Below are 14,096 nucleotides of genomic sequence, written 5' to 3' on the forward strand. Positions count from 1 at the left end.
TCTCACCAATGCCCGGTGCACTTGTGGCAAAACTTCCCCTGCAATAAAGGCCACCATTCCATTTGTCTATAATGACTTGCTGTATGTGCATGCTGACCTTTTGAGATTTATGTACAAGGATACCTAGATTCCTCTGTACCACAGCATTCTGTAGTCTCATTCCATTTAAATAATATTTTGCTTTCCTATTCCTCCTACCAAAGTGAACAACCTCACATTTCCCCACATTATACTCCATCTGCCAAATTTTTGCCTACTCACTCCTATATCCCTTTGCAGACTCTTTGTGCAGTATTTAATGGAACCAACAGAGGGTCTCACCCACAATCTGGTGAGCTGGTGAGAGCCTCCCATTACCTCCTTTCCGGGATGTCTGCCAGATTATGTGCCAATTGGGCACTTAACTGGGCAGCTGCAGGCCTTCCCCGGGATATGGGACTCTGGAGGTGGAAATCTTGCCCTGGTACTTCCTCCTGGGCTAAATGTCTGGTTGCTGTGCTGGTGACACCAGGCTGGAACAGTAATTAGGATTTCGGATACTGGATGGGGTTTGACTACAGTTCCTGACAGGCCTGTTAGGTTTGCCTAAAGTTCCTCTTACACAAAAGTTAGCTTTGTTCTAATACATTAATAGACCCCAATAATGAGATGGAAATAGGGGTGGGCACAATTGTGAAATTGGACATTAACTTTGAGTTTGTGAGCTGAATTTCCCAATGATTTTTGGCAAGAAGAGTTTTAATTGTTGTAATTAAATATCTAGATATGTGAATTGCAATTCAAGTGTCACTTGGAGGAGGAAGCAGCAGGATGAAAGGAGGATTTCAAGGTTGCTTGCAATCGGTAAGAAATGCCCACACCCACAGGTGTCTGTCCAGTAAAACTGGGGCTTGAATGCCTAAATGGTCATTCTTCAAGGGGCCACTAGAGGTGACACAAAAAATGACCACAAAACTTTTCACATTTTTGTGAAACCAGAAAGAGCAGGAATGCAACTTGAAGTTTTGGAAATGTTCTGCTGAGCCGCTGATAGCCTAGGTTTCCCCTAACCCCCAACTGCCCTTTTCTTTGGGCTTCCCACAGACCCCCTCCCAACTGCAGGTCAACTACATGTCAGAGTTGGTCAGAATTCATCAGTCAAGCAGCTTCAGGGTACCAGCTTGCTGACTCCATTCAAATGAGACAGGCAGTTGAATTTGGCTGGGGCCTCAGGCTGACCCAGACATGTGTGCTGAACAATCACTGTGCTTACTTGCTGCCTGTACTGGGAAAATTTCTCCACTCCCATGAGTTCAATCTAACAGCGGTAAATTAAAAGTATTTGCTCCACCGCTATTGCTCTTTAATAATCCAACAATGCTTTAAGTTTCCCACTATCTGCGCAGGATTCAATGCCCCCCGTAAGCGAGTTTGGAGACGGGGGGGTGGACGTTAATTGGGTGAGAAGGTGCAGGACGGGCATACCACTGCATTCCCACTTCCACCTTATTAAGTATGGGTCAGGAAGGCTTTTGGATGGCCTTCCTGCTTGGATACCAATTGAGATCCATAAGAGCATAATTATTGCCCATTAATACCCAATTAATGGGGGTCCCTCATTCAGAGATGCTCAGTGCCTAATTGAGGGTCCTGGCATTGGGAAGGGGGGAGGCTGTTGAAGGTCACACCCATGCCCTTGTTTACAACCCCATTCCCCACCCTCTGCGGCAAATCCCACTCTGCAACCCTTATCTCGCCCTTATCCAACTTTTTGATCCTGGGCTGCAGGCAGGTGCAATGCTGGCAGCTGCCACCACTCCTGGTGGGGCAGATGGGCAACGGAGAACTGCCAGCTTTGGATTGGTCAGCAACTATCAAGGGGCAGTATATATACCCTCAGAGTGCTTAATCATGAGGAAGGCCCAACGATTACAGCGGGTCTTCCCCAATGGAGGTAATGTGGCGCTCTCACAGTGCCTGGTTTAAATTCCGCCCTCTGTGTGCAAGTGCGTTTCCATAAGCAGTTTGTAATGTGGTCATGCATTAAATGTCAGCATGATGTCACAGAATAAAAGAGCGCGAGGAGAGCGGTGGAGACACAGGATAAAAGAGCACGAGGAGAGCGGAGACACAGGATAAACGAGCGCGAGGAGAGTGGAGGAGACACAGGATAAAAGAGCGTGAGGAGAGCAGAGACACAGGATAAAAGAGCGCGAGGAGAGTGGCGGAGACACAGGATAAAAGAGAAGAGAGGAGAGTGGCAGAGACACAGGATAAAAGAGCGCGAGGAGAGAGGCAGAGACGCAGGATAAAAGAGCACGAGGAGAGCAGAGACACAGGATAAAAGAGCGCGAGGAGAGCGGAGACACAGGATAAAAGTGCCCGAGGAGAGCGGCGGAGACAGGATAAAAGAGCCCGAGGAGAGTGGAGACACGGGATAAAAGAGCACGAGGAGAGCGGCGGAGACATAGGATAAAAGAGCGCGAGGAGAGCGGAGACACAGGATAAAAGAGCACGAGGAGAGTGGCGGAGACAGACGATAAAAGAGTGTGGCGGAGACACTGGATAAAAGAGCACAAGGAGAGTGGAGACACAGGATAAAAGAGCCCTAGGAGAGCGGCGGAGACACAGTATAAAAGAGCGCAAGGAGAGCGGAGACACAGGATAAAAGAGCGCGAGGAGAGTGGCGGAGACACAGGATAAAAGAGCGCGAGGAGAGCGGCGGAGACACAGGATAAAAGAGCCCGAGGAGAGCGGAGCAGACACAGGATAAAAGAGCGCGATGAGAGTAGTGGAGACACAGGATAAAAGAGTGCGAGGAGACCAGAGACACAGGATAAAAGAGCGCGAGGAGAGCGGCGGAGACAAGGATAAAAGTGCGCGACGAGAGCGGCGGAGACACAGGATTAAAGAGCGCGAGGAGAGCGGCGGAGGCACAGGATAAAAGAGCGCGAGGATAGCAGAGACACAGGATAAAAGAGCGTGAGGAGAGCGGCGGAGGCACAGGATAAAAGAGCGCGAGGATAGCAGAGACACAGGATAAAAGAGCGCGAGGAGAGTAGCAGAGACACAGGATAAAAGAGCGTGAGGAGAGTGGCGGAGACACGGTAACAGAGTGCGATGAGAGCGGAGACACAGGACAAAAGTGCGCGGGGAGAGAAGAGACACAGCATAAAAGAGCGCGAGGAGAGCAGCGGAGACACAGGATAAAAGAGCGCGTGGAGAGCAGAGACATATGATAAAAGAGCGCGAGGAAAGCGGCGGAGACACAGGATAAAAGAGCGTGAAGAGAGCGGAGACACAGGATAAAAGTGCGGGGAGAGTGGAGACACAGGATAAAAGAGCGTGAGGAGAGTGGTGGAGACACAGGATAAAAGAGCGCGAGGATACCGGAGACACAGGATAAAAGAGCACGAGGAAAGCGGAGACACAGGATAAAAGAGCGCGAGGATAGTGGAGACACACGATAAAAGAACGTGAGGAGAGTAGCGGACACACAGGATAAAAGAGCGTGAGGATAGCGGCGGAGACGCAGGATAAAAGACGCGATGATAGCTGAGACACAGGATAAAAGAGCACGAGGAGAGTGGAGACACAGGATAAAAGAGCGCAAGGAGAGCGGAGACACAGGATAAAAGAGCGTGAAGAGAGCGGAGACACAGGATAAAAGTGCGGGGAGAGTGGAGACACAGGATAAAAGAGCGTGAGGAGAGTGGTGGAGACACAGGATAAAAGAGCGCGAGGATACCGGAGACACAGGATAAAAGAGCACGAGGAAAGCGGAGACACAGGATAAAAGAGCGCGAGGATAGTGGAGACACACGATAAAAGAACGTGAGGAGAGTAGCGGACACACAGGATAAAAGAGCGTGAGGATAGCGGCGGAGACGCAGGATAAAAGACGCGATGATAGCTGAGACACAGGATAAAAGAGCACGAGGAGAGTGGAGACACAGGATAAAAGAGCGCGAGGAGAGCGGAGACACAGGATAAAAGAACGCGAGGAGAGCGGAGACACAGGATAAAAGAGCGCGAGGAGAGCGGAGACACAGGATAAAAGAGCGCGAGGAGAGCGGAGCAGATACAGGATAAAAGAGCGCGAGGAGAGCGGCGGAGACACAGGATAAAAGAGCGCGAGGAGAGCAGCGGAGACACAGGATAAAAGAGCGCGAGGAGAGCAGCGGAGACACAGGATAAAAGAGCGCGAGGAGAGTGGAGACACAGGATAAAAGAGCGCGAGGAGAGTGGAGATACAGGATAAAACAGTGCGAGGAGAGATGAGACACAGGATAAAAGAGCGCGAGGAGAGTGGAGACACAGGATAAGAGAGCGCGAGGAGAGCGGCGGAGACACAGGATAAAAGAGCACGAGGAGAGCGGAGACACAGGATAAAAGTGCCCGAGGAGAGCGGCGGAGACAGGATAAAAGAGCCCGAGAAGAGTGGAGACACGGGATAAAAGAGCACGAGGAGAGTGGCGGAGACACAGGATAAAAGAGCGCGAGGAGAGTGGAGACACAGGATAAAAGAGCACGAGGAGAGTGGCGGAGACAGACGGTAAAAGAGTGTGGCGGACACACTGGATAAAAGAGCACAAGGAGAGCGGAGACACAGGATAAAAGAGCGTGAGGAGAGCGGCGGAGACACAGGATAAAAGAGCGTGGGGAGTGTGGCGGAGACACGGTAAAAGAGCGCGAGGAGAGCAGAGACACAGGATAAAAGAGCCCTAGGAGAGCGGAGACACAGGATAAAAGAGCGAGGAGAGTGGCGGAGACACGGGATAAAAGAGCGCGAGGAGAGCGGAGACACAGGATAAAAGAGCCCGAGGAGAGCGGCGGAGACACAGTATAAAAGAGCGCAAGGAGAGCGGAGACACAGGATAAAAGAGTGCAAGGAGAGTGGTAGAGACACAGGATAAGAGAGCGCGAGGAGAGTGGTGGAAGCACAGGGTAAGAGAGCGCGAGGAAAGTGGTGGAGACACAGGGTAAAAGAGCACGAGGAGAGCGGCGGAAACACAGGATAAAAAGCGTGAGGATAGCGGAGACACAGGATATCAGAGCATGAGGAGAGCAGAGACACAGGATAAAAGAGCCCGAGGAGAGTGGTGGAGACACAGGAGAAAAGAGTGCAAGGAGAGCGGAGACACAGGATAAAAGAGCGCGAGGAGAGTGGTGGAAACACAGGATAAAAGAGCGCCTGGAGAGTGGCAGAGACACAGGATAAAAGAGCGCGAGGAGAGCGGCGGAGACACAGGATAAAAAAGCGTGATGAGAGCGGCAGAGACGCAGGGTAAAAGAGCACGAGGAGAGCGGACACACAGGATAAAAGAGCGCGAGGAGAGCGGCTGAGACACTGGATAAAAGAGCATGAGGAGAGCGGAGCAGACACAGGATAAAAGAGCGCGAGGAGAGCGGCTGAGACACTGGATAAAAGAGCACGAGGAGAGCGGAGCAGACACAGGATAAAAGAGCGCGAGGAGAGCGGCGGAGACACAGGATAAAAGAGCGTGAGGAGAGCGGCGGAGACACAGGATAAAAGAGCGCGAGGAGAGCGGCGGAGACACAGGATAAAAGAGCGCGATGAGAGTAGTGGAGACACAAGATAAAAGAGCGCGAGGAGAGCAGAGACACAGGATAAAAGAGCGTGAGGAGAGTGGCGGAGACAGAGGGTAACTGAGCGCGACGAAAGCGGAGACACAAGATAAAAGAGTGCGAGGAGAGCGGCGGAGACACAGGATAAAAGAGCTTGAGGAGAGCGGAGGCAGAGGATAAAATAGCGCGAGGAGAGCAGAGACACAGGATAAAAGAGCTTAAGGAGAGCGGAGGCAGAGGATAAAAGAGCGCGAGCAGAGCAGAGACACAGGATAAAAGAGCGCGAGCAGAGCGGAGACACAGGATAAAAGAGCACGAGGAGAACGGCGGAGACGAAGAATAAATGAGCGCGAGGAGAGCGGAGACACAGGATAAAATAGCACGAGGAGAGCGGCGGAGACACAGGGTAAAAGAGCGCGAGGAGAGCGGTGGAGACACAGGATAAAAGAGCGCAAGGAGAGCGGCGGAGACACAGTATAAAAGAGCGCAAGGAGAGCGGAGACACAGAATAAAAGAGTGCAAGGAGAGTGGAGACACAGGATAAAAGAGCCCGAGGAGAGTGGTGGAGACACAGGAAAAAAGAGTGCGAGGAGAGCGGAGACACAGGATAAAAGAGCGCGAGGAGAGTGGTGGAGACACAGGATAAAAGAGCGCGAGGAGAGTGGTGGAGACACAGGGTAAAAGAGCACGAGGAGAGTGGCGGAAACACAGGATAAAAAGCGTGAGGATAGCGGAGACACAGGATATAAGAGCGCGAGGAGAGCAGAGACACAGGATAAAAGAGCGCGAGGAGAGTGGCGGAGACACAGGATAAAAGAGCGCGAGCAGAGCGGAGACACAGGATAAAAGAGCACGAGGAGAACGGCGGAGACGAAGAATAAATGAGCGCGAGGAGAGCGGAGACACAGGATAAAATAGCACGAGGAGAGCGGAGCAGACACAGGATAAAAGAGCGCGATGAGAGTAGTGGAGACACAGGATAAAAGAGTGCGAGGAGACCAGAGACACAGGATAAAAGAGCGCGAGGAGAGCGGCGGAGACAAGGATAAAAGTGCGCGACGAGAGCGGCGGAGACACAGGATTAAAGAGCGCGAGGAGAGCGGCGGAGGCACAGGATAAAAGAGCGCGAGGATAGCAGAGACACAGGATAAAAGAGCGTGAGGAGAGCGGCGGAGGCACAGGATAAAAGAGCGCGAGGATAGCAGAGACACAGGATAAAAGAGCGCGAGGAGAGTAGCAGAGACACAGGATAAAAGAGCGTGAGGAGAGTGGCGGAGACACGGTAACAGAGTGCGATGAGAGCGGAGACACAGGACAAAAGTGCGCGGGGAGAGAAGAGACACAGCATAAAAGAGCGCGAGGAGAGCAGCGGAGACACAGGATAAAAGAGCGCGTGGAGAGCAGAGACATATGATAAAAGAGCGCGAGGAAAGCGGCGGAGACACAGGATAAAAGAGCGTGAAGAGAGCGGAGACACAGGATAAAAGTGCGGGGAGAGTGGAGACACAGGATAAAAGAGCGTGAGGAGAGTGGTGGAGACACAGGATAAAAGAGCGCGAGGATACCGGAGACACAGGATAAAAGAGCACGAGGAAAGCGGAGACACAGGATAAAAGAGCGCGAGGATAGTGGAGACACACGATAAAAGAACGTGAGGAGAGTAGCGGACACACAGGATAAAAGAGCGTGAGGATAGCGGCGGAGACGCAGGATAAAAGACGCGATGATAGCTGAGACACAGGATAAAAGAGCACGAGGAGAGTGGAGACACAGGATAAAAGAGCGCGAGGAGAGCGGAGACACAGGATAAAAGAGCGTGAAGAGAGCGGAGACACAGGATAAAAGTGCGGGGAGAGTGGAGACACAGGATAAAAGAGCGTGAGGAGAGTGGTGGAGACACAGGATAAAAGAGCGCGAGGATACCGGAGACACAGGATAAAAGAGCACGAGGAAAGCGGAGACACAGGATAAAAGAGCGCGAGGATAGTGGAGACACTCGATAAAAGAACGTGAGGAGAGTAGCGGACACACAGGATAAAAGAGCGTGAGGATAGCGGCGGAGACGCAGGATAAAAGACGCGATGATAGCTGAGACACAGGATAAAAGAGCACGAGGAGAGTGGAGACACAGGATAAAAGAGCGCGAGGAGAGCGGAGACACAGGATAAAAGAACGCGAGGAGAGCGGAGACACAGGATAAAAGAGCTTAAGGAGAGCGGAGGCAGAGGATAAAAGAGCGCGAGCAGAGCAGAGACACAGGATAAAAGAGCGCGAGCAGAGCGGAGACACAGGATAAAAGAGCACGAGGAGAACGGCGGAGACGAAGAATAAATGAGCGCGAGGAGAGCGGAGACACAGGATAAAATAGCACGAGGAGAGCGGCGGAGACACAGGGTAAAAGAGCGCGAGGAGAGCGGTGGAGACACAGGATAAAAGAGCGCAAGGAGAGCGGCGGAGACACAGTATAAAAGAGCGCAAGGAGAGCGGAGACACAGAATAAAAGAGTGCAAGGAGAGTGGAGACACAGGATAAAAGAGCCCGAGGAGAGTGGTGGAGACACAGGAAAAAAGAGTGCGAGGAGAGCGGAGACACAGGATAAAAGAGCGCGAGGAGAGTGGTGGAGACACAGGATAAAAGAGCGCGAGGAGAGTGGTGGAGACACAGGGTAAAAGAGCACGAGGAGAGTGGCGGAAACACAGGATAAAAAGCGTGAGGATAGCGGAGACACAGGATATAAGAGCGCGAGGAGAGCAGAGACACAGGATAAAAGAGCGCGAGGAGAGTGGCGGAGACACAGGATAAAAGAGAGCGAGGAGACTGGAAGAGACACAGGATAAAAGAGCGCGAGGAGAGCGGCGGAGACACAGGATAAAAAAGCGTGAGGAGAGCGGCAGAGACGCAGGGTAAAAGAGCACGAGGAGAGTGGACACACAGGATAAAAGAGCGCGAGGAGAGCGGCGGAGACACAGGATAAAAGAGCGCGAGGAGAGCGGAGACACAGGATGAAAGAGCACGAGGAGAGTGGCGGAGACAGACGGTAAAAGAGTGTGGCGGACACACTGGATAAAAGAGCACAAGGAGAGCGGAGACACAGGATAAAAGAGCGTGAGGAGAGCGGCGGAGACACAGGATAAAAGAGCGCGAGGACAGCGGAGACACAGGATAAAAGAGCGCGAGGAGAGTGGCGGAGACACAGGATAAAAGAGCGCGAGGAGAGCGGCGGAGACACAGGATAAAAGAGCCCGAGGAGAGCGGAGCAGACACAGGATAAAAGAGCGCGATGAGAGTAGTGGAGACACAGGATAAAAGAGTGCGAGGAGACCAGAGACACAGGATAAAAGAGCGCGAGGAGAGCGGCGGAGACAAGGATAAAAGTGCGCGACGAGAGCGGCGGAGACACAGGATTAAAGAGCGCGAGGAGAGCGGCGGAGGCACAGGATAAAAGAGCGCGAGGATAGCAGAGACACAGGATAAAAGAGCGTGAGGAGAGCGGCGGAGGCACAGGATAAAAGAGCGCGAGGATAGCAGAGACACAGGATAAAAGAGCGCGAGGAGAGTAGCAGAGACACAGGATAAAAGAGCGTGAGGAGAGTGGCGGAGACACGGTAACAGAGTGCGATGAGAGCGGAGACACAGGACAAAAGTGCGCGGGGAGAGAAGAGACACAGCATAAAAGAGCGCGAGGAGAGCAGCGGAGACACAGGATAAAAGAGCGCGTGGAGAGCAGAGACATATGATAAAAGAGCGCGAGGAAAGCGGCGGAGACACAGGATAAAAGAGCGTGAAGAGAGCGGAGACACAGGATAAAAGTGCGGGGAGAGTGGAGACACAGGATAAAAGAGCGTGAGGAGAGTGGTGGAGACACAGGATAAAAGAGCGCGAGGATACCGGAGACACAGGATAAAAGAGCACGAGGAAAGCGGAGACACAGGATAAAAGAGCGCGAGGATAGTGGAGACACACGATAAAAGAACGTGAGGAGAGTAGCGGACACACAGGATAAAAGAGCGTGAGGATAGCGGCGGAGACGCAGGATAAAAGACGCGATGATAGCTGAGACACAGGATAAAAGAGCACGAGGAGAGTGGAGACACAGGATAAAAGAGCGCGAGGAGAGCGGAGACACAGGATAAAAGAGCGTGAAGAGAGCGGAGACACAGGATAAAAGTGCAGGGAGAGTGGAGACACAGGATAAAAGAGCGTGAGGAGAGTGGTGGAGACACAGGATAAAAGAGCGCGAGGATACCGGAGACACAGGATAAAAGAGCACGAGGAAAGCGGAGACACAGGATAAAAGAGCGCGAGGATAGTGGAGACACACGATAAAAGAACGTGAGGAGAGTAGCGGACACACAGGATAAAAGAGCGTGAGGATAGCGGCGGAGACGCAGGATAAAAGACGCGATGATAGCTGAGACACAGGATAAAAGAGCACGAGGAGAGTGGAGACACAGGATAAAAGAGCGCGAGGAGAGCGGAGACACAGGATAAAAGAACGCGAGGAGAGCGGAGACACAGGATAAAAGAGCGCGAGGAGAGCGGAGACACAGGATAAAAGAGCGCGAGGAGAGCGGAGACACAGGATAAAAGAGCGCGAGGAGAGCGGAGCAGATACAGGATAAAAGAGCGCGAGGAGAGCGGCGGAGACACAGGATAAAAGAGCGCGAGGAGAGCAGCGGAGACACAGGATAAAAGAGCGCGAGGAGAGCAGCGGAGACACAGGATAAAAGAGCGCGAGGAGAGTGGAGACACAGGATAAAAGAGCGCGAGGAGAGTGGAGATACAGGATAAAACAGTGCGAGGAGAGATGAGACACAGGATAAAAGAGCGCGAGGAGAGTGGAGACACAGGATAAGAGAGCGCGAGGAGAGCGGCGGAGACACAGGATAAAAGAGCGCGAGGAGAGCGGAGACACAGGATAAAAGTGCCCGAGGAGAGCGGCGGAGACAGGATAAAAGAGCCCGAGAAGAGTGGAGACACGGGATAAAAGAGCACGAGGAGAGTGGCGGAGACACAGGATAAAAGAGCGCGAGGAGAGTGGAGACACAGGATAAAAGAGCACGAGGAGAGTGGCGGAGACAGACGGTAAAAGAGTGTGGCGGACACACTGGATAAAAGAGCACAAGGAGAGCGGAGACACAGGATAAAAGAGCGTGAGGAGAGCGGCGGAGACACAGGATAAAAGAGCGTGGGGAGTGTGGCGGAGACACGGTAAAGGAGCGCGAGGAGAGCAGAGACACAGGATAAAAGAGCCCTAGGAGAGCGGAGACACAGGATAAAAGAGCGAGGAGAGTGGCGGAGACACGGGATAAAAGAGCGCGAGGAGAGCGGAGACACAGGATAAAAGAGCCCGAGGAGAGCGGCGGAGACACAGTATAAAAGAGCGCAAGGAGAGCGGAGACACAGGATAAAAGAGTGCAAGGAGAGTGGTAGAGACACAGGATAAGAGAGCGCGAGGAGAGTGGTGGAAGCACAGGGTAAGAGAGCGCGAGGAAAGTGGTGGAGACACAGGGTAAAAGAGCACGAGGAGAGCGGCGGAAACACAGGATAAAAAGCGTGAGGATAGCGGAGACACAGGATATAAGAGCATGAGGAGAGCAGAGACACAGGATAAAAGAGCCCGAGGAGAGTGGTGGAGACACAGGAGAAAAGAGTGCAAGGAGAGCGGAGACACAGGATAAAAGAGCGCGAGGAGAGTGGTGGAAACACAGGATAAAAGAGCGCCTGGAGAGTGGCAGAGACACAGGATAAAAGAGCGCGAGGAGAGCGGCGGAGACACAGGATAAAAAAGCGTGATGAGAGCGGCAGAGACGCAGGGTAAAAGAGCACGAGGAGAGCGGACACACAGGATAAAAGAGCGCGAGGAGAGCGGCTGAGACACTGGATAAAAGAGCATGAGGAGAGCGGAGCAGACACAGGATAAAAGAGCGCGAGGAGAGCGGCTGAGACACTGGATAAAAGAGCACGAGGAGAGCGGAGCAGACACAGGATAAAAGAGCGCGAGGAGAGCGGCGGAGACACAGGATAAAAGAGCGTGAGGAGAGCGGCGGAGACACAGGATAAAAGAGCGCGAGGAGAGCGGCGGAGACACAGGATAAAAGAGCGCGATGAGAGTAGTGGAGACACAAGATAAAAGAGCGCGAGGAGAGCAGAGACACAGGATAAAAGAGCGTGAGGAGAGTGGCGGAGACAGAGGGTAACTGAGCGCGACGAAAGCGGAGACACAAGATAAAAGAGTGCGAGGAGAGCGGCGGAGACACAGGATAAAAGAGCTTGAGGAGAGCGGAGGCAGAGGATAAAATCGCGCGAGGAGAGCAGAGACACAGGATAAAAGAGCTTAAGGAGAGCGGAGGCAGAGGATAAAAGAGCGCGAGCAGAGCAGAGACACAGGATAAAAGAGCGCGAGCAGAGCGGAGACACAGGATAAAAGAGCACGAGGAGAACGGCGGAGACGAAATATAAAAGAGCCCGAGGAGAGCGGAGACACAGGATAAAATAGCACGAGGAGAGCGGCGGAGACACAGGGTAAAAGAGCGCGAGGAGAGCGGTGGAGACACAGGATAAAAGAGCGCAAGGAGAGCGGCGGAGATACAGTATAAAAGAGCGCAAGGAGAGCGGAGACACAGAATAAAAGAGTGCAAGGAGAGTGGAGACACAGGATAAAAGAGCCCGAGGAGAGTGGTGGAGACACAGGAAAAAAGAGTGCGAGGAGAGCGGAGACACAGGATAAAAGAGCGCGAGGAGAGTGGTGGAGACACAGGATAAAAGAGCGCGAGGAGAGTGGTGGAGACACAGGGTAAAAGAGCACGAGGAGAGTGGCGGAAACACAGGATAAAAAGCGTGAGGATAGCGGAGACACAGGATATAAGAGCGCGAGGAGAGCAGAGACACAGGATAAAAGAGCGCGAGGAGAGTGGCGGAGACACAGGATAAAAGAGAGCGAGGAGACTGGAAGAGACACAGGATAAAAGAGCGCGAGGAGAGCGGCGGAGACACAGGATAAAAAAGCGTGAGGAGAGCGGCAGAGACGCAGGGTAAAAGAGCACGAGGAGAGTGGACACACAGGATAAAAGAGCGCGAGGAGAGCGGCGGAGACACAGGATAAAAGAGCGCGAGGAGAGCGGAGACACAGGATGAAAGAGCACGAGGAGAGTGGCGGAGACAGACGGTAAAAGAGTGTGGCGGACACACTGGATAAAAGAGCACAAGGAGAGCGGAGACACAGGATAAAAGAGCGTGAGGAGAGCGGCGGAGACACAGGATAAAAGAGCGCGAGGACAGCGGAGACACAGGATAAAAGAGCACGAGGAGAGTGGCGGAGACAGACGGTAAAAGAGTGTGGCGGACACACTGGATAAAAGAGCACAAGGAGAGCGGAGACACAGGATAAAAGAGTGTGAGGAGAGTGGCGGAGACACGGGATAAAAGAGCGCGAGGAGAGCGGAGACACAGGATAAAAGAGTCCGTGGAGAGCGGCGGAGACACAGTATAAAAGAGCGCGAGGAGAGTGGAGACACAGGATAAAAGAGTGCAAGGAGAGTGGAGACATAGGATAAAAGAGCCCGAGGAGAGTGGTGGAGACACAGGATAAAAGAGCGCGAGGACAGCGGCGGAGACACAGGATAAAAAAGCGTGAGGAGAGCGGCAGAGACGCAGGGTAAAAGAGCACGAGGAGAGCGGACACACAGGATAAATGAGCGCAAGGAGAGCGGCGGAGACACTGGATAAAAGAGCGCGAGGAGAGTGGTGGAGACACAGGATAAAAGAGCGCGAGGAGAGCGGCTGAGACACTGGATAAAAGAGCGCGATGAGAGTAGTGGAGACACAAGATAAAAGAGCGCGAGGAGAGCAGAGACACAGGATAAAAGAGCATGAGGAGAGTGGCGGAGACAGAGGGTAACTGAGCACGACGAGAGCAGAGACACAGGATAAAAGAGCGTGAGGAGAGCGGCAAAGACACGGTAACAGAGCGCGACGAGAGCGGAGACACAGGACAAAAGAGCGCGGGGAGAGCAGTGACACAGGATAAAAGAGCGCGAGGAGAGTGGTGGAGACACAGGAAAAAAGAGTGCGAGGAGAGCGGAGACACAGGATAAAAGAGCGCGAGGAGAGTGGTGGAGACACAGGATAAAAGAGCGCGAGGAGAGTGGTGGAGACACAGGATAAAAGAGCGCGAGGAGAGCGGCGGAGACACAGGATAAAAAAGCGTGAGGAGAGCGGCAGAGACGCAGGGTAAAAGAGCACGAGGAGAGTGGACACACAGGATAAAAGAGCGCGAGGAGAGCGGCGGAGACACAGGATAAAAGAGCGCGAGGAGAGCGGAGACACAGGATGAAAGAGCACGAGGAGAGTGGCGGAGACAGACGGTAAAAGAGTGTGGCGGACACACTGGATAAAAGAGCACAAGGAGAGCGGAGACACAGGATAAAAGAACGTGAGGAGAGCGGCGGAGACACAGGATAAAAGAGCGCGAGGAGAGCGGAGACACAGGATAAAAGAGCACGAGGAGAGTGGCGGAGACAGACGGT

The 14,096-nt window shown here is 52.9% G+C and overlaps 1 protein-coding gene across 1 annotated transcript in view; it reads right to left on the reverse strand.

The window, feature by feature from the left end:
- Positions 1-353: 353 nt before the first annotated feature.
- cfap74 (cilia and flagella associated protein 74) overlaps positions 354-14,096 on the reverse strand; it is a 346,673-nt gene continuing 332,930 nt past the window's right edge. Inside the window, exon 32 of the mRNA XM_041207020.1 lies at positions 354-512. Within this exon, the coding sequence (XP_041062954.1) occupies positions 354-512 (159 nt within the window). The remainder of the gene's footprint in view (positions 513-14,096) is intronic.

The sequence above is a fragment of the Carcharodon carcharias genome, chromosome 15, assembly GCF_017639515.1.
Source record: "Carcharodon carcharias isolate sCarCar2 chromosome 15, sCarCar2.pri, whole genome shotgun sequence".
Taxonomy (NCBI): Eukaryota; Metazoa; Chordata; class Chondrichthyes; order Lamniformes; family Lamnidae; genus Carcharodon; species Carcharodon carcharias.